The sequence below is a fragment of the Rhinoraja longicauda genome, chromosome 2 (assembly GCF_053455715.1).
Source record: "Rhinoraja longicauda isolate Sanriku21f chromosome 2, sRhiLon1.1, whole genome shotgun sequence".
Taxonomy (NCBI): domain Eukaryota; kingdom Metazoa; phylum Chordata; class Chondrichthyes; order Rajiformes; family Arhynchobatidae; genus Rhinoraja; species Rhinoraja longicauda.
In genome coordinates this window covers 91,117,829-91,138,745 of record NC_135954.1, presented here as the reverse complement: position 1 = coordinate 91,138,745, position 20,917 = coordinate 91,117,829, and the positions used below count along the sequence as shown (strand labels likewise).

The 20,917-nt window shown below is 48.5% G+C and overlaps 2 protein-coding genes across 3 annotated transcripts in view; one reads left to right on the top strand and one right to left on the bottom strand.

Moving 5' to 3' along the window:
• The window catches only part of LOC144607104 (vasoactive intestinal polypeptide receptor-like), a 42,429-nt gene extending 39,491 nt beyond the window's left edge, over positions 1-2,938 (bottom strand). For both annotated transcript variants that reach the window (XM_078423711.1, XM_078423720.1), the window contains exon 1: positions 2,588-2,938. In XM_078423711.1, the coding sequence (XP_078279837.1) occupies positions 2,588-2,653 (66 nt within the window). In that variant the 5' untranslated portion in view covers positions 2,654-2,938. The remainder of the gene's footprint in view (positions 1-2,587) is intronic.
• The window catches only part of sec22c (SEC22 homolog C, vesicle trafficking protein), a 134,814-nt gene that overhangs the window by 93,448 nt on the left and 20,449 nt on the right, over positions 1-20,917 (top strand). Inside the window, exon 7 of the mRNA XM_078423778.1 lies at positions 14,198-14,258. Within this exon, the coding sequence (XP_078279904.1) occupies positions 14,198-14,258 (61 nt within the window). The remainder of the gene's footprint in view (positions 1-14,197; positions 14,259-20,917) is intronic.

The following is a 20,917-nucleotide window of genomic DNA, read 5'->3' as shown; positions in this document are numbered from 1 at the left end:
CAAATTTGTCCCTCTCACCTTAAAGTTATACCCTCTAGTCTTGGATATTTTCATCCTGGGGAAAAAGGTTCTGACTGTCCACCCTATCTATGCCCAACCATTCTATCAGGTCTCCACTCAGCCTCTGACACACCACAGAAAGTAATCCTAGTTTAATTTGAACAGTCAGGATTATGCCTAGGTCCCATTCAAGTCTGGGGGGGGGGGGGGGGGTGGGGGGGGGGGGAGGTTGCCGAGAGATCAAGATTGTTGAATTCCAGACTCACTTATCCCTCACCTTAACTCAGAGCAAACTGAAACCAGTCTTCACTGTGCATATCACTCCTGTTCTTGCCCTGCTTTGCAAACAGATACCCCTCCACCCCAATGCCAGCTCCAACAATGGGTGACACAACAGACTGCTAATGCAAAATCTTGAGGGGAAGAAACAGAAACAAAGTGCTGAAGGAACTCAGTGTCAGACGCTGAAGGGAGATCTGGAGGAACGGTGCAGGTCAGGTTTATTGTCACGTACTGAGGTACAGTGAAAACCTTTGTTTTGCATGCTATCCAAACGGGTCAGATAATATATATACACATACACAGATACAATCATTAAACTAACTATATGTATGTTTTTACATAGTTGGCTAATAAATTAATTACAATTACAATTGGTAGAGCAAAGTGGAAGATACAGAGTGCAGAATATAGTTCTCAGCATTGCAGTGCATCAGTTCCATGGACAAAGCCCAATGTCCGCAATGGGTTAGAGGTGAATCGGACAGCACCCTAGCTAATGGAAGGACCATTCAGAAGCCCGATAACAGAGGGGAAGAAGCTGTTCCCGAGTCTGATGGTGCGCACTTTCAAGCTTCTGTACCTTCTGACAGACGGGTGCAGGAAGAAGAAAGAATGACCGAGTTTGATTATATTGGCTGCTTTTCCGAGCCAGCGTGACATGCAGATGGAGTCCATGGTGGGGAGCTTGGTCTGTGTGATGGACAGGGCTACATCCACAACTCTCTGCAATCTCTCGTGGTCTTGGGCAGATGCAACCCGACATCTGTGTTTTCTATAGTGCTCCTGTAGCAGTTTGTAAGATCCCTAGAGACATGCCGACAGGCAGCATCCATGGAGGGAAATATGAAGGATCCCACTCCAAAATGCCTTCTCTCCGTTTCCCACCACAGATGCTGCCTGACCCACCAAGTTCCTCCAGCACTTTGTGTGTTTTGGTCTAAGGAAGGGACCCTGCTCCAGTCTTCCCACAGATTCTGCCCGACCCACCGAGTTTCTCCAACATTGAACTAACCCACCACCAAAAGACTCGAATTCCAAGTTCCACACTTGCAGCAACATTTTAAAATTGCTCCATTTAAAAAGGGGATTAATTTCCACCTGGCGTTCATTGGCTGTGAAATAAGATATTCTAAAGTACAAACATAAGAATCATTCTAAAATATTTGGCATTGATCACTTACTAGAAACCTCCCATACAGTTATATCTCACAGATCCCAGATCACCGTCTCTCAAATCCATTCCACTGGTCTGGTGTGATATCCGAGCAGAATAGACAATAGACAATAGGTGCAGGAGGAGGCCATTTGGCCCTTCGAGCCAGCACCGCCATTCAATGTGATCATGGCTGATCATTCTCAATCAGTACCCCGTTCCTGCTTTCTCCCCATACCCCCTGACTCCACTATCCTTAAGAGCTCTATCTAGCTCTCTCTTGAATGAGGCCATTCATCCAATCAAGTCTACCCCACCATTCAATCATGGCTGATCTACCTTTCACTCTCAACCCCTTTCTCCTGCCATCACCCCATAACCCCTGACACATCTTACGAATCAAGAATCTGTCAATCACCACCTTGAGAACATTCATTGACTTGGGCTCCACAACCATCTGTGGCAAAGATTTCCAGACTCACCGCCCTCTGACCAAAGACATTCTTCCTCATCTCATTCCTAAAGGGACATCCTTTTATTCTGGTCCTAGAGTCATCCACTAACGCAAACATACTCCACATTCGCTCTATCCAGGCCTTTCACTATTTATTCAGTGATGTTCAACGCGTCTCCATATCTGTCACCCTCTCCCCGACTCTCAATCTGAAGGGTCTCCACCCGAAACGTCACCCATTCCTTCTCTCCAGAGATGCTGCCTGTCCCGCTGAGTTACTCCAGCGCTAGTCTGTCTGTCTTTGGTGTAAACCAGCATCCGCAGTTCCTTCCTACAAGTTTCAACGAGGTCCCCCTCCCCTCCCCTCCCCTCCCTCCCAGATCCAATCCTCGGATCTCCGTATCTCAAATCCTATCTCTATCTCAGTTTGTCTGACCCCTTGATCTCGGGGGTTTCAGTGATTTGATTCCATCTCTGTTGAAATCAAACACTGGATATACAAACGACGTGATTATTCTTATTGGTCTTATTGTTGAACTGCGGGTAATTTTTTCATTTCACTGCACATTTACGTGTATGTGACAAATAAATGACTATTGATGGCTATTGAAGCTTTCGATCGCGTCCCCCCCCCCCATCCACCACCCACCCCCCCATCACCACCCGACACAGTTTTATAAACGTGAGCATTGACTTACCCGGGGGACGGGGCTCTGGGTGAGGAGGAGGATTAGGAGCAGCGCGGAAACTTGGGCGAAGTTCATGTCGCTGGAACTTGCGGCGCCGCCTCCAGGGGTTCGTGTGTCTGACTCCTCGTGTGTCCGACTGCCTCAGTCAGTCAGTCAGTCACACACACACACACGCACACGCCCTGCCAACCCCGGCCACCTCAGTGACAACGGGAGCGCACTCCTCCCCTTGCACTTGATCTGTTGGAAATGGGAGACAAATCAAAGACATGCCCCTATTTACGTTGGCCAGAAGTGTCCATGCTGCATCTTTCCGAGCTGCTGGCTTGTGCAAGTTGCTGGATGCACCTTCACCCACTCCCATCCTGCGCTCTCCAAGCGCCCACAGACACTCGTTTATATTATCCCTGGGTTTGGTTGACAACGGCAGTGGCCGTTCAGGAAACAGGATGCGCTGTCGTTCGCCAATCGCAGCGCGGTAACGGGGAGGGGAGGGGATGGATGTCAGGTATCTGACTCCAACTCACCCGCACGGCCATGCATCCAGTCCAGTCACACAGCATGGAAACAGCACCTTCAACTGGCCCATGCCGACCGACCGACCGACCGACCATGCCCCATCTACACTCGTCCCACCTGCCTGCCTGCCTTTGGCCGGTATCCCTCTAAACCTTACCCAGCTACGTCCCTATCCAAGTGTCTTTTAAATGCTGTGATAGTACTTGCCTCAACTACCTCAGTCTGAAGAAGGGTCTCGACCCGAAACGTCACCCATTCCTTCTCTCCTGAGATGCTGCCTGACCTGCTGAGTTACTCCAGCATTTTGTGAATAAACATCACAAACATTATTCTGGATACAAGGAACCATTTACAAGACAAGGCACAAAGTGCTGGAGTAACAGCAGTTCAGGCAGCAACTCTGGAGGACGTGGATAGGTGACGTTTCAGGTTGGGACCCTTCTTCAGACTCTTCTAGTTCAGATGATTCTGGGTTGCATGTTTATTGAGGTATTTACAAACAAAAGGTGAAGTTTTCAACAGCCAACATCCACTGCCTTATCCTCATTGCTCACCTCCTCAAAAAGGTTTAGGTTTATTATTGTCACATGTACCGAGGTACAGTGAAAAGCTTTGTTTTGCAAACTTTCCAATTAAATCAGATAATACAATATATGAATCCAATCAAGCCAAATTAAAGTATGGAAGGTAGAACAAAGGGCAAGATACAGAGTGCAGAATATAGTTTTCAGCATTGTAGCGCATCAGTTCCAGAGACAAAGTCCAATGTCCGCATTGGGGTAGAGGTGGATTGTACAGTCTCCAGCTTATGGAAGGGCCATTCAGAAGCCTGACAACAGAAGCTGTTCCTCAGTCTGGTGGTGCACATTTGCAAGCTTCTGTACTTTCTGCCTGATGGGAGCTGGGAGAAGAAGGAATGACCGGGATGGGACGTCTTTGATTTTGTTGGCAGAGTAGAAAAAGATGTTACTTGGTTTCAAATATTTGTTCATTTTTGTAAGACATGACCTGCCGTGTATGAAGCTGTGCTCACTGTGGCTTAAAGTTAATGTGGCCAACTAAATTCTGTACAGCATTCATATTCAGGATTCATAATTCATCACACAAACCACACACCTCCCTTTCATTGATTCTATCTACACTTCACATTGCCTCGGAAAGGCCACCAGCATAATCAAGGTCGAGTCTCACCCCAGTCACTCCCTCTTCTTCCCTCTCTCATCAGGCAAGCGGTACACAAGTGCAGCGGTACAGATTGATTAGTCATGGTGTCAGGGGTTATGGGGAGAAGGCAGGAGAATGGGGTTGAGAGGGAAAGATAGATCAGCCATGATTGAATGACAGAGCAGACTTGATGGGCTGAATGGCCTAATTCTGCTCCTATGACTTATGCACTTAAGAACTTATGAATGAAGAAGTGTGAAAACGCTCAGCTCCAGATTCAGGGACAGTTTCTTCCCAGCTGTTATCAGACAAATGAACCGTACCATCAACAACGAGAGAGCGGTCCTGAGTACTATCCACCTCATCGGAGACCGCTCAGGCTATCTTTTAACGGACTCTAGTGGACTTTATCTTGCACAAAATGTTATTCCCTTTATTCTGTATCTGTACACTGTGGACGGGTTGATTGTAATCTTGTATTGTCTTTCCGCTGACTGGATAGCACGCAACAAAAGCTTTTCACTGTACCTCGCTCTGTACACGTGACAATAACCTAACACAGTAGATGAAATTATGGTTTTGACCTGAGAGTGAACACAGAAACATGGTTGTAAGGCTAAGGCCTCGAGGTCAACTAGTTGGAATCTGGACAGGAAATTAAATGAAGAAGTGTAGCTTAGTTAGTGACGGATGTGGTTAGGGCCAAAATGAGAAATGTTCTCGACTCAGAAAGTCAAAAATCCAGAATAGACTTGTTGGTGAGAAGAAGCAGCCAGGGGAAGGAAGTCACTGTTGTGTGCAAACTACAGGCCTATCAGTGGTTAAACTGTTGGAGTGTGAATGGCACAACTTGCCCTTGCTGACCAAAATCTACCCTAGTCTCACCTGCCTGTGTTGGAAACAGGCCCTTTGGCCAAACGTGCCCACACCGACCAACCTGTCCCATCTACACTATGCGTTTGGCCCATATCCCTCTAAACCTTTCCTATCCATGTACCTGTCCAAATGTCTTTTAAACGTTGTGATTGTACCTGCCTCAGTATGGTTTGGGGAGAGGGCAGGAACGGGGTACTGATTGTGGATGATCAGCCATGATCACATTGAATGGCGGTGCTGGCTCGAAGGGCCGAATGGCCTACTCCTGAACCTATAGTCTATTGTCTATTATCTATTGTCTATAACTACCTCCTCTGGCAGCTTGTTCCATCTACCCACCATTGTTTCTGTCAAAAATATCCTATTAAATCTTTCCCCCCTTACCTTAATCTACAGTATGTAATCTGGTTCTTGATTCCCCTACTCTAGGTACAAATACTTTGTGCATTTACCCTATCCATTCCCCTCATGATCTTATATAAGATCACCCCTCATCCTCCTGCGCTCCAAGGAATAAAGTCCTAGCCTGCTCAACCTCTCCCTATAACTCAGAACCTTGAGTCCTGGTAACATCCTCATAAATCTTCTCTGTACCCTTTCCAGCTTTATAACATCTTTCCTATGACAGGGTGACCAGAAACTGAACACAATGCTCCAAATCTTGACCAAAAACATAAAATCTTAAGACACCCTTCCTGGGAGCAATAAAAAACAATGTTTGAGGAACTCAGCGGGTCAGGCAGCATCTGTAGAGGGAGTGGACAGATGACATTTAGGGTCGGGACACTTCTTCAGAGTGATGGAGTCAGAGAAAGTTAGAAAAGAGAGGTGGAGGGGGTTGAGACAAAGCCTGGCTAGTGAAAGTTGGACAAAGGTTAAGGGGTAGGAATGGCAGATGGGTGGAGTAAGTGACAAAGGCTAGAGGCTAGAGGGTGGCACGGTGGCACATTGGTAGAGTTGCTGCCTTACAGCGAATGCAGCGCAGGAGACTCAGGTTCGATCCTGACTACAGGTGCCGTCTGTACGGAGTTTGTACGTTCTCCCCATGACCTGCGTGGGTTTTCTCCGAGATCTTCGGTTTCCTCCCACACTCCAAAGACGTACAGGTATGTAGGTTAATTGACTGGGTAGATGTAAAAATTGTCCCTAGTGTGTGTAGGATAGTGTTAATGTGCGGGGATCGCTGGGCGGCGCGGACTCGGTGGGCCGAAGGGCCTGTTTCTGCGCTGTATCTCTAAAAAAAAAAGGACACAAAAGGGTGATTGATAAGAAGAGAAGTGGAAGAATGAAATGTAAAGCTGGAGGGATATGGATGGAAGAGGACAAGGATGGAAGGGGAATTAATCATGTAACTCAGTTGTAAAGTGCCACCCCTTCATCATAACCGACACCTTTAGTTTAGTTTATCATTGCCACATGTACCGAGGTTCAGTGAAAAGCTTTTGTTTGCGTGCTATCCAGTCAGAGAAAAGACTATAAATGATTACAATCCATCCACAGTGTGCAGCTAAAGGATAACGGGTACATCATTTAGTGAAAGATGTAATATTGAAGTCCAATAAAGTTTGATTTAAGATAGGTCTCAGGTCTCCAAAGAGGTCGATGGGAGGTAAGGGTCGCACTCCAGCTGGTGAGAGGACCATTCAGTTGCCTGATAACAGCTGGGAAGAAACTGTTCCTGAATCTGGAAGACCTAGTGGAAATGTAGAACATAGAACATAGAACAGTGCAGGACATGAACAGACCATTCAGCCCACAATGTCTGTGATGCACACGATACCTCTTTGAACTAGGTAAAACACAAAATGCTGGAGTAGCTCAGCAGGTCAGGCAACATCCTTGGATAAAATGGATACGTGATGTTTAAGGGCTGGGATCCTTCTTCAGTCTGACAAGCTGTGTTAAGCATTTTGTGTCATGTTGTAGCGACCATAGAGATTGGTCCTGGGAGTCGAACCCTCAGATTGGCCAGCAAGGTCACTTGTGGGTGCGACCATAGGGATTGGTTCAGGGAGTGAGCCCGCTGATTGGACAGCGTCGTCACGTGTGGTTTTGGCGCCCAAAACCAGTGAGTTAGGAGACTTCTTCGAAGTGAACAGTTAGAATTAATGGTTGTCTGTAATCTCGTTCGTTATACTTGGTGATCGAATATTGCTGTCGCAATAAACTTCTTCAACAAAGAACGAGCCTCCAGACTCGCCATATTGGTGACCCCGACGTGATCCAGCCGATCACCTACCATGAGTGAACAGGACGCCTCGTCTTTGGTTCCTATGCCCGGCACACTGCAGCTAAGCGCGGTCAGCGTTCACCTTCCGTCGTTTTGGGCATATCAACCACAATCTTGGTTTGTCCATGCCGAAGCCCAGTTTCACCTAAGAAACATCTCAACGGACGCGACAAAGTACTATTACCTCGTCAGCGCCCTACCACCGGAGACGTCCGCGTGGGTGATGCGGTTCATCGTCAACCCTCCTGCAGAAGACAAGTACGAGGCACTGAAAGTACTCTTGTTACGGACCTTCGGATTCAGTAGGCATGACCGAGCTAAGAGGCTTGTGCACCTACCGGATCTCGGAGATAGGCTGCCGTCCGTTCTCATGGCCGAAATGTTGGCGCTAGCAGGTGAACACACGGATTGCCTCATGTTCGAGCAGGCATTCCGAGAGCAGCTTCCCGAAGATGTCAAGCTCATGCTCACGGATTGTCCTTTTAAGGACCCCGTGGCATATGCAGAGAAAGCTGATGCGCTCATGGCATCCAAATCAAAAAGAAACAGTTCGATCAACAAGGTCTCGGCATCAGCGGGCGGGCCACAGCGGCATCAAGATGGCGCCGCGTCTCCCGCCAATTCTCCAAATCCCGCCAAAAGGATCCGCACAAGCGTGGCTGGTGTTATTACCATCTACGATGGGGTGGAGAATCCCGCAACTGCCGCTCACCTTGTACCTTCTCGGGAAATGCCTCGGCCGATCGTACATAGAGGCGGTTGCGATTGGCCAGAACCGACGCCTCTAAGTCCGAGATCGATTCACGGACACGGAAATTTTGGTTGACACAGGAGCCGTAGTCAGCATCGTGTCGCCGACCGACCTCGAGACCCGATGGGTAAGACAGGGCCTACCCTCATCGCGGTTAACGGCAGCCCCATCCGCACGAACGATACGCGGACAATGTCCCTGGCTTTCGGCACCCGCACGTACAAATGGCCATTCATCATCGCGGAAGTCGGTCAGGCGATCCTGGGCGCAGATTTCCTCTGGGCCTTTTCACTATCCCCGATGTCCTCGGTAACGGTCTTCGACCCTCCGCCAACAGCGATGAGCCCGCCGCTCCACCGGCCGCCACCCCGCCCAGCCCGACTGTCCAGGCCGTCGTCGCAGCCCCCGACCCGTATGCTGCGGTCCTGGCGGAATTTCCGGAGCTGCTCGTCCAGCGGTTCGACGCCCCTTCTGCCCGTCACGGCGTAGTCCACCACATCCGCACCGAGGGGCCCCCCGTTTTCACTCGGGCCAGGAGGATATACATTAATGACTTAGACGAAGGGATTAAAAGTACCATTAGCAAATTTGCAGATGATACTAAGTTGGGGGGTAGTGTGAATTGTGAGGAAGATGCAATAAGGCTGCAGGGTGACCTGGACAGGTTGTGTGAGTGGGCGGATACATGGCAGATGCAGTTTAATGTAGATAAGTGTGAGGTTATTCACTTTGGAAGTAAGAATAGAAAGGCAGATTATTATCTGAATGGTGTCAAGTTAGGAGGAGGGGGAGTTCAACGAGATCTGGGTGTCCTAGTGCATCAGTCAATGAAAGGAAGCATGCAGGTTCAGCAGGCAGTGAAGAAAGCCAATGGAATGTTGGCCTTCGTAACAAGAGGAGTTGAGTATAGGAGCAAAGAGGTCCTTCTACAGTTGTACCGGGCCCTGGTGAGACCGCACCTGGAGTACTGTGTGCAGTTTTGGTCTCCAAATTTGAGGAAGGATATTCTTGCTATGGAGGGCGTGCAGCGTAGGTTCACTAGATTAATTCCCGGAATGGCGGGACTGTCGTATGTTGAAAGGCTGGAGCGATTGGGCTTGTATACACTGGAATTTAGAAGGATGAGGGGGGATCTTATTGAAACATATAAGATAATTAGGGGATTGGACACATTAGAGGCAGATAACATGTTCCCAATGTTGGGGGAGTCCAGAACAAGGGGCCACAGTTTGAGAATAAGGGGTAGGCCATTTAGAACGGAGATGAGGAAGAACTTTTTCAGTCAGAGGGTGGTGAAGGTGTGGAATTCTCTGCCTCAGAAGGCAGTGGAGGCCAGTTCGTTGGATGCTTTCAAGAGAGAGCTGGATAGAGCTCTTAAGGATAGCGGAGTGAGGGGGTATGGGGAGAAGGCAGGAACGGGGTACTGATTGATAGTGATCAGCCATGATCGCATTGAATGGCGGTGCTGGCTCGAAGGGCTGAATGGCCTACTCCTGCACCTATTGTCTATTGTCTATTGTCTATTGATACCGCCCGACAAGCTGGTGGTGGCGCGGGCAGAATTCAGGAAGATGGAAGAAATGGGCATTGTCCGTCAGTCCGACAGCCCGTGGGCCTTGCCGTTGCATATGGTCTCCAAAGCATCTGGGGGGTGGAGACCATGCGGCGATTATCGGCGCATCAATGCCGTCACCACGGCCGACCGCTACCCCATACCACACCTCCAAGACTTCTCGTCTGGGCTGGAAGGTGCCGTGGTTTTCTCCAAGATCGATTTGGTGCGGGGCTACCACCAGATCCCTGTGCGTCCGGATGACATACCAAAGACTGCCACGATCACTCCGTTCGGGTTGTTCGAATGGTTGCATATGCCTTTCGGTTTGAAGAATGCGGCACAGGCTTTTCAGCGACTCATGGACCGTGTTGGTCGAGATTTGCCTTTTGTTTTCATTTATTTAGATGATATCCTGGTCGCCAGCCCCTCGGAGCAGGAACACCTGGCCCACTTGCGGACCTATTCCGGCAGCTCCAAGACCACGGGCTCATCATCCAACCCTCCGTGTCAATTTGGCCTCCATTCTCTTGATTTCTTAGGGCACCGAATCACCCCTGCCGGCGCCACCCCTTTGCCCGAGAAGGTGGAGGCTATCCGTGCATTCCCGTGGCCCACCACAGTGAAGGGGTTGCAGGAGTTCGTGGGCATGGTGAACTTCTACCATAGGTTCGTCCCGGTGGCAGCACGGGTCATGCGCCCGCTCTTCCAGTGCCTCGCGGGCAAACCTGTGGAGTTAGAATGGTCCGCGACCGCTGAGTCGGCCTCTGCAGCTAAAGCGGCTCTGGCAGACGCCACCATGCTTGTCCACCCGAGCGCCTCCGCCCCCACGGCCTTGACGGTCGATGCGTCGGACGTGGCGGTGGGAGGGGTTTTGGAACAGCAGGTGGCGTTTTTCAGCCGACAGCTGAGTTCGGCTGAGCTGAAGTATAGCGCCTTCTGGCTCTCTATTTAGCCGTCCGTCACTTTAGGTATTTCCTAGAAGGCCGCCCGTTTGTGGCCTTTACGGACCACAAACCGTTGACTTTTGCTTTTTCCAAATTGTCCGACCCATGGTCGGCCCGCCAGCAGCGGCACCTGACTGCCATCTTTGAGTTTACTACTGATGTCCGTCATGTCGCGCGTAAGCTTAATGCCGTTGTTGATGCCCTGTCTCGGCCTGCCGTTTCCCCCATTTCAGCGGTGGACTGCGAGGTGGATCCCCAGGAGCTCGCGGAGGCACAGCTCCTGGCAGACACCGCCTCGGCATACCAGTCCACCACTTCGGGGTTGAAGTTGGCTCAGGTGGCCTGTGGGCCTGCGGGCACAAAAGTCTGGTGTGATGTTTCCCTTCCCCGTCCCAGGCCGGTGGTGCCGACCTCCCTCCAGCGCCGGGTGTTTGATGTCATTCACGGGCTGGCGCACCCGTCCAACCGCTCCACCTCTGCCTGAGTGGCCGCTCGGTTTGTGTGGCATGGCCTGCGAAAGCAGGTAGCCGCTTGGGCCCGTTCCTGCGTTCCCTGCCAGACCGCTAAAGTTCACCGCCATGTTCAGCCCCCGGTGCAAGAGTTCGCGGTTCCAGCGGTCCGTTTTTTCCATATTCATGTTGATTTAGTTGGACCTTTACCTTCCTCCCGGGGCTACACTCATCTGCTCACGGTGGTGGATCGATTCACCTGGTGGCCGGAGGCTTTCCCATTGTCCGATACCTCCGCTGCCTCGTGTGCCCGGGCTCTGGCCCTCCATTGGGTGGCCCGTTTCGGTGTTCCGTCCGTCATTACCACTGACAGGGGATCCCAGTTCACCTCTACCCTCTGGGCCACGCTGGCGGAGCTGTACGGCTCCCGATTGCAACACACCATGGCGTACCACCCACAGGCTAATGGGCTCGTGGAGAGGTTCCACCGGCAACTTAAGGCGGCCCTCAGTGCACGGCTGGAAGGCCCGGACTGGGTAGACCAACTTCCCAGGGTCCTTTTGGGCATCCGGACTGCTCCTAAGCAGGATCTCGGTGCTTCGTCCGCGGAACTAGTATATGGCTCGCCACTTCGAGTACCTTTCTTTTATTAGGTCTCTTCCCCGGGGCGCAGCTCGGCCTGCGGTCAATATACACCAGCATTAAAGAGACAGTTATCGACATTGAGACGGGTGTTATTTATCAAATAAGCTACCTTTTGGAAGGGGGGGCCTTTTTAAAGCAAAATTGTAAGAGTTCAGGGTTCATGAGTTTAGGATTCCCTCACAAACTCCTCCCTTCCTCCCCAGGTACTTTCCCCAGCAATAGTAGGAGGTGCAACACTTGTCCCACCACCAAAGGGTTTGGAGAGGGTGCTGGAGGTTTACAAGAATGTTGCCTGGATTAGAGGGTATTAACTATAAGGAGAGGTTGGACAGACTTGGATTGTTTTCTCTGGGACACCAGAGGCTGAGGGGAGATCTGATAGAAGTATCTAAAATTACTAGAGGCAAGGATAGAATCGACAGTCTTAACCTTTCTCCCTAGGATTGGAATGTCAAAGCCCAGGAGGCATTGCTTGAGGTGAGAGGGGATAAATTTAAAGGAGATGTGCTTTTCAACAGTTCAACAGTTCAACAGAGCTTTATTTGTCATTCGGTACCAAGGTACCGAACGAAACTACATAGCAGTCACAAATTGTAAGAGTGGTAAGAATGCAAAGGGTGGTGAGTGCCTGGAGGGGTGGTGGTGGAGGCAGATACAATGTGGATTTTAGATAGGTACAATGTGCTGGTGTAAATCAGCGGGACCGACAGCATCTCTGAAGAAAAAGGATTGGTGACTATTTGGGTCAGGACCCTTCTTCCAGAGATGATTCTCTTGAACCTCTACAGGTGTAAGAGTGGAGAGCATATTGACCGAGCATATCGCCCGGTGCGGCTCGGCCGCGGGGCCTTCCATTGCCCGGCGCGGCTCGGCCGCTGGACTTAACATCGCCGGTGCGGCTCGGCCGCGGGACGTTTCAGTGCCCGGTGCGGCTCGGCCGCGGGGCCTTCCATCGCCCGGTGCGGCTCGGCCGCTGGACTTAACATCGCCGGAGCGGCTCGGCCGTGGGCCGTTTCAGTGCCCGGTGCGGCTCGGCCACGGGGCCTTCCATCCCCTTGCGGGGGCTGTGCGTGTCGGTCGTCTCGGTAGGGGTCGAGCTGCCTGTCCGTGGGCGTGGGGGGAAGAGAGTGGAAGTTTTGTTGCCTTCCATCACAGTGAGGGGTGTTTGGAGTCACTGTGATGGAAGCTTGTGTTGGGGTCGTGTGTCTTGTGTTCTTTTCTTTTTTGTTGTGTTCTGTGACTGCTGTAATTTCGTTCGGTACCTCGGTACCGAATGACAATAAAGTTCTGTACTGTACTGGTTGTACCATGGCCTGGTTCGGCAACATGAATGCTCAGGAGCGAAGAAGACTGCAAAAAGTTGTGAACACTGCCCAGTCCCTCACGGGTTCTGACCTCTCCATCATCGAAGGGATTTCATCATATCATATCATATATCTACAGCCGGAAACAGGCCTTTTCGGCCCTCCAAGTCCGTGCCGCCCAGTGATCCCCGTACATTAACACTATCCTACACCCACTAGGGACAATTTTTACATTTACCCAGCCAATTAACCTACATACCTGTACGTCTTTGGAGTGTGGGAGGAAACCGAAGATCTCGGAGAAAACCCACGCAGGTCACGGGGAGAACGTACAAACTCCTTACAGTGCAGCACCCGTAGTCAGGATCGAACCTGTGTCTCCGGCGCTGCATTCGCTGTAAAGCAGCAACTCTACCGCTGCGCTACCGTGCCGCCCAGAGTCGCTGCCTCAAAAAGTGACCCACACATTCATTTCACCCCTCCCATCGGGAAGAAGATACAGGAGCCTAAACACTGTAACGTCCAGGTTCATGAACAGCTTCTTCCCTACAGCCATTGGACTATTAAACACTACAACCTCCAAATAAACTCTGAACAACATAGACTATTCTTGTTATTATTGCACTATTCTTATTATTTTTTTTAACGTGTACGTATGTGTGCATGTGTACATGTACATATGCATGCATATATGTAGGAAAGAACTGTAGATGCTGCTTTTAATCGAAGGTAGACACAAAATGCTGGAGTAACTCAGTGGGACAGGCAGCATCTCTGGAGAGAAGGAATGGGTGAAATTTCGAGTCGAGGCCCTTCTTTATATCGACATACCCACCCATACACCATATATATATATACACATAGATATATATATATACACACACACACACACACACACACACACACACACACACACACACACACACACACACACACACACACACACACACACACACACACACACACACATGTGTATATATATATGTATATATATCTATTAGTGTGTGTGTGGGTGGGTATGTGTATATATACACACACTGAACTTTATTTCTTGTTTATTATACTGTTTATAGTGTACTATATTTACATATTCTGTTGTGCTACTGAAAGTAAGAGTTTCATTGTTCTATCTGGGAAATATGACAATAAAACACTCTTGACTCTTAACTCTTAACTCTTCAGACCCTTCTTCAGTGTAGATGGATGGATATACAGGCAATGGAGGGATATGGATCATGTACAGGTAGGTGAGATTAGTTTAATGCCATCATTTTCAGCAGGATCATTTTGGGCCGAAGGGCCTGATCCTGTGTTGTGCAGTCCTATGTTGAATGTACGGGGGTCAAAAATATTCTGGGATCAATGATTCAGCCTGACAGCAAAAAGGGTTATGAGCTATTAGTTTTATGGGTCCTCATAAACTCAATACACACCAGCATGAAAGAGACAATTATCTGCACTGAGATAAACATTACATCCTACATCCTACATCCTACATTGGGAAGTGGGAGATTTTTAAACGTGAGATTGTAAGAGTTACACCACTTGCACCATCCCCTCCCCACACACGCTCCCTGGCAAGTTTCAACCCTTCTCTCTCCCAGCAGCCCCCACTGAGTGCATCTTTTTTTGCTCAAGAGTTCAGGACCAATGTATCCCTATTAGCATGAACATAGAATAAGCATAAATGGTGGAGGCAGATACAATAGTGGTGTTTAAGAGGCTTTCAGATGGGCACTTGGATATGCAGGGAATGGAGGGAAATGAATCATGTATTGGCAGAGGAGATTAGCATAACTTGGCGAAATGTTCGGACCATAGGGTAGCTCAGTGGCACTGCGTAGACCTGCTGCCTCACAGCACCAGAGACCCGGGTTCGATCTTGACTGCAGGTGCAGTCTGTATGAAGTTTGTCCCTGTGACCACGCAGGTTTTATCTGGGTGCTCGTTTCCTCCCACATCCCAAAGATGTGCAGGTTTGTGGGCTAATTTGCCTCTGTAAATCGCTTCTAGTGTGTAGGATGTTGATCGAGTGTATGGGTGATCAATGGTTGGCATGAACTTGGTGGGCCGAAGGGCCTGTTACCACTGTATCTCTAAACTAAACTACACATATATCTCAAGCTTCAATGGATAATGTTGGGGTCCTGAAGGAGATATTTAATTTTGTTTCTGGTGTGGTGCCAGATGACTGATTGTTAATAAATAAAGAGAGGGGGTAAGTTTAAAGGAGACATGTGGGGCATGCTTTTTTTACACAGAGGCAGAAAGTGGTGGGTGCTTGGAATGCATTGTCAGGGGTGGTGGTGGAGGCAGATACGATAGTGACTTTTAAGAGACTTTTAGATAGACACATAGATATGCAGGGAATGGAGCGATATGGATCACAAGCAGGCAGAAGGGATTAGTTTATCATGTTCAGCACCGATGTCATGGGATGAAGGGCCTGTTTAGTTTTTAGTTTAGGAACAAAATTGCAGCTACTCGTTTACAACGAAGATAGGCACAAGATGCTGGAGTAACTCAGCGGGTCAGGCAGCATCACTGGGGAAAAGGAATAGGTGACGTTTGGGTCGAGATGCTTCTTCAGACCCGAAGGTTTTTAGATCTTAGAAGTAAAGACCTAAAGTGTTTAGTTTAGTTTAGTTTATTGTCTCGTGTACCGGGCTACAGTGAAAAGCTTTTTGTTGCATAACTTGGCGAAATGTTATTTCGGTCCGGTCAGCAGAAATACTATACATGATGTTTCTGTGTTGTAATCTTCTATGTTCCATGTTCTTAACTTTATGAACCGTTTGTTAGGCCACAGATATTTGTACTATGTACAGTTCTATTTGTCACACAGTAAGAAGGACATGATTGCACTGTAGGAGATTCACCAGAACATTGCCTGGGGTGGAGATTTCATTACAAAGAGGGACTGGCAAGGCTTTACCTGGAGCAGATGAGAATGTGAGAAACCTGACTGGAGAACAGACAGGGTAGATCCTGAAAGCTTTTCTCTTCAGCAGAGGTTTCTGTGATCAGAAGGCGTAGCTTTCGGGCAGCACAGTGGCGCAGTGGTAGAGTTGCTGACTTATAACGCTGGAGATCTGGGTTCGATCCTGACTACAGGTACTGTCTGTACGGAGTTTGTACGTTCTCCCTGTGATCACATGACTTTTCTCTGGGTGCTCTGGTTTCCTCCCACACTTCAAAGACAAGCAGGTTTGTAGGTTAATTGGCTTTGGTAAATTATAAATTGTCCCTGGTGTGTAGGATAATGCCAGTGTATGAAGTGATAGCTGGTCGGCACAGCCTCGGTGGGCCGAAGGGCCTGTTTTCATGCTTTATCTCCAATGCCTAAATTCTAAACATGCAGGTTAGTAGGTTAATTGCTTTCTGTAAATTGTCCAAGTGTGTAGGATGCGAAACTGGGATAACATAGAACTTGGTGGACACAAAATGCTGGAGTAACTCAGCGGGCAGGCAGAATCTCTGAAGAGAAGGAATGGGTGACGTTTCGGATCGAGACCCTTCTTCGGACATAGAACTAGTGTGAGTGGGTGATCATTGGTCAGCATGGCCTAGGTGGGCTGAAGGGCCTGTTTCCACGCTGTATCTCTAAACTAAACTAAATTTGGAGTAAGCAATTGGAGATTTGGTGGGGATTTGTATATATTTCACCCAGTGAAATATTGGTTGAGATACTGGTCATATAGACATAGAGTCTTACAGCGTGGAAACAGGCCCTTCGGCCAAACCTGCCCATGCCAACCGACATGCCCCATCTACATTAGCCCTACCTGCCTGCATTTGGCCCATATCCCTCAAAACCTGTCCTATCCATGTACCTGTCTAAATGCTTCTTAAACAGTGTGATAGTACCTGCCGTGACTACCTCCTCCAGCAACTCGTTCCATACACCCACCACCCTTTGTGTAAAAATGTTTCCCCTCAGGTTCCAATTAAATCTTTCCCCTCTCACCTTAAACCCATGTCCTCTGGTTCTCAATTCCCCTACTCTGGACAAAAGACTCTACCTGATCTATTCCTCTCATGGTTTTGTACACAAGTGGAATTCGAGTCTCTCAACAACATTTGAGAAGTATTTAGGTGCTTACCTGAAAATGAAGGTTATGAGCCGAGTGTAGGAAAATATGATCAATAAATATCCGGCGTAGAGTAAGTTGGACAATGCATCTGTGCAATGCTGTATCTTCCACCACTATCACCCTCACTCTGCTGCAGAGCAACAACTATATTGCTACCAAGTTTTGGTGTTAAAATGTCATTGGTATTGGTTTATTATTGCTGCGTAGACTATAAAGTGAAACGCTTTGTTTCCCTGCTATCCTGTCAAGTCATATCATGTATGATGACAATCAAACCATAGCAGAAGTAAAAACAATATCTGGGTGAAAAATATAGTGATACAGCATTATAGTGTTACAGTTACAGAGAAAGTGCAGATAAGAAAAAAAGTACAAGGTTCACGGTGTGGTAGGTTGGGAGATTGGGACTATACTCTGGCTTGTGGGAGGTCCGTACATTGGTCTGATAATAGCGGGGAACTAGCTGTTCCTGAATCTGGAGGTGTGTGCTTTCAAGCTTTTGCATCTTCTACCGGGCGGGAGAGGGGAGAAGAGGGAATGTGAGTAGTGAGCGTGTGAGTGGTTCTTCAGTGTGAAGTGTGGATGGAGTCAATGGGAGGGGAGGTTGGTTTGTGCGATGGTCTGGGCTACATCTACAAGTCTGCAATTTCTTTTGCTCTTGAATAGAGCAGTTGTCAATTCAAGGTGTGATGTACCCCGATAGGATGCTCTTTATGAGGCATCTGTAGAAGTTGGCCGGAGTCGTTGGAGATGTGCCAAACTTACTTAGCCTTCTGAGGAACTCGAGGCATTGGTGTGCTTTCTTGGCCTTAGCTTCATTGTGGTTGGTCCAAGATAAATTGTTGGTGCTATCTTTACCTGGGAACTTGATGCTCTCAACCATCTTGACTTTGGCACTGTTGATGCTGATTGGGGCATCTACACCACCTCCTTTCCTGAGGCCAATACTAGTTCCTTTGCCTTGCTGGCACCATGTTACTAAGCTCTCTATCCCCTTCCTGTTCTCCGTCTCGTCAGTGTTGGTGATCTGGCCCATCAGGGTGGTGTCATCTGCAAACTTGCAAATAGAGTCAGGGCAGAATTTGGCCACACAAACATGACTTTAGACTTCAGACTCTAGAGATACAGTGTGGCAACAGGACCCTTCGGCCCACCGAGTCCACGCCGACTACGGTCATCCCGCACACCAGCACTATCCTACACACTAGGGACAATTTACAATTTTTATCGAAGCTAATTAACCTACAAACCTGTATGTCTTTAGAGTGTGGGAGGAAACCGGAGTACCCGGAGAAAACCCACGCAATCACAGGAAGTACGTACAAACTCCGTACAGACAGCACCCACAGTTGGGATCGAACCCTTGACACTAGTGCTGTAAAGCAGCAATTCTATTGCCGCGCCAATGTCCGCCCCAGCGTGTATAAGAATTATAGTAAGGGGCTGAGAACCTATCCTTGCGCACCTGTGTTGAGAATTATCTTGGAGGATGTTTTGACGTCTATCCTCACTGTTTGTGGTCTATGGGTCAGGAAGTCGAGGATCCAGCTGCAGGTTGGGGAGCTGATTCCTAGGTCCAGGAGTTTGGAGATGGATTTGATTGGAATGGTAATGTTGAAAGCAGAGCTTTAGTAAATAAATAGAATGTCATTATGACAAAACTAAATAATAAATCATGTGGGACCATCAATTTGTCGTGATGACATTTGTCAATAATTAAATTCTTGCTTTAAATGAAAGGAATGCAGATGATAAAACAGATATTGTACATTGGTATAACCTTTTAAGTTACTTCAGATCTCAGGAGGTGGCACAGTGGCACAGCTGGCAAAGCTGTTGCCTCACAGCGCCAGAGAACCTGGTTCGATCCAGACCTCGGGTGCTGTCTGTGTGTGGAGTTTGCACGTTCTCCCTGTGACCGCGTGGGTTTCCTCCTGGTGCTCCAGTTTCCTCCCACATCCCAAAAAGATGTGCGGGTTTGTAGATTAATTGACCCTCTGTAAATTGCCTCCTCGTGTGTGGGGAGTGGATGAGAAAGTGGGATAACGTAGAGCTAGTGCGAACGGGTGATTGATGGTTGGCATGGACTCGGTGGGCCGAAGGGCCTGTTTCCATGCTGGAACTCTAAACTAAATTAAGCTAAACAGTCTGGGCAAACTACTTCTTTAAGCACCTAATGGTTCAGAAAACCATTAAGGGCTTAAGTCTGAAGAAGGGACTTGACCCGAAACATCACCTATCCATGTTCTCCAGTGATGCTGACTGACCAGGCAATTTACTCCAGCACTTTTTGTCCTTTTGTGTATTAATAGAGGGCGGCATGGTGGTGCAGCAGTAGAGTCGCTGCCTTACAGCGTCAGTGAGACTGAGGGTGCTCACTGTACGAAGTTTGTAAGTTCTCCCCGTGACCTGCGTGGGTTTTCTCCGGATGCTCCAGTTTCCAGCCTAATTGTCTTGGTAAAATTGTAAATTGACCTTAGTGTGTGTAGGATAGTGTTAGTGTGCAGGGATCGCTGGTCGGTGCGGACTCGGTGGGCTGAAGGGCCAGTATCCACGTTGTGTCTCTAAACTAAACTAAAGTAAAGCAGCATCTGCAGTTCTTTGTTTCTACGTTCTGAATCCAATGCCAGACTCGGCAGTCTCCCAGAGTTGTTCCAATTTAATTGCTGGGTTCAGTGAGATTATATTGTTTTGCCGACTGACACACAATTGACAGCGAGGCAGGGTGGAGGAGAATACTAACAGAAGGTTTTCAATGGAACAGGAGGAGCTGACAGGCATTCTTCACATTCAGAACTTCTCCTCGTGAGTTTATTGATTGGCCACAGTCACAGTCTTCAGGGGGGCAGGTTGTGTGGGTTTGACAGTCTGTGTGGAATGAGAAGTTGATTGCCATGCTACCCTTGAAGTCATCAACTGGTGGGGTTGAATTTTCTCCATTGTTTAGCCTCTCTGCTTCCACTGTGCTTGAGTGACCAGGGAAAATAAAATCGAGCCAATTCCTGAAGGACTTGCTTGAGCAAAAAAAAACGATGACTAGAAATCCCTCACACTTGCTTTTTTATTTCCTTAATAAGGAGCTTTAATTACACATTCACAATTTTCAGAGTAATGCAGAAATCAAAACTGCTATTTACTTGTGCAGTGTACACGCATACGAACTATCGCGGAACATTTGGACAGGTACATTGATAGGTTTAGAGGGATATGGGCCAAATGCAGACAGGTGGGACTGGTGTAGATGGAGCATGTTGGTTCGCATAGGACAAGTTGGGCCAAAGGACCTGTTTCTTCACTGTATGACTCGAGACTCCATCGACCATCAGAGTGGAGCAGCAGTAAAGTTGCCACTTCACAGCACCAGAGACCTGGGTTCGATCCTGACTATGGGTGCTGTCTGTACGGAGTCTATATGTTCTCCATGTGACCGCGTGGGTTTTCTCCAGGTGCGCCGGTTTCCATCCACACTCCAAAGACGTGCAGGTTTGTCAGTTAATTGGCTTTGGCAAAATTGTAAATTGTCCCTAGTGTATAGGATAGTGTTAGTGTACGGGGTGATCGCCGGTCGGCGTGGACTCGATGGGCCGAAGGGCCTGTTTCCTATCTAAAGTAAATAAAGTCCACTGCCCAAGATCAATATAACGCAATGGAAATGAAGGCAGAAAATGCTGGAAAACAGGAGTCAGCTTACCAGGTGCCTGAGACTCCTTCAGAACGCATGACTAAAACATTATCATGGAGTCTGCAGTCTTTGACATTTATCCGTTGTTAGTCTTTGAGTCAGAGACTATACAGAAACTCGTAGAGG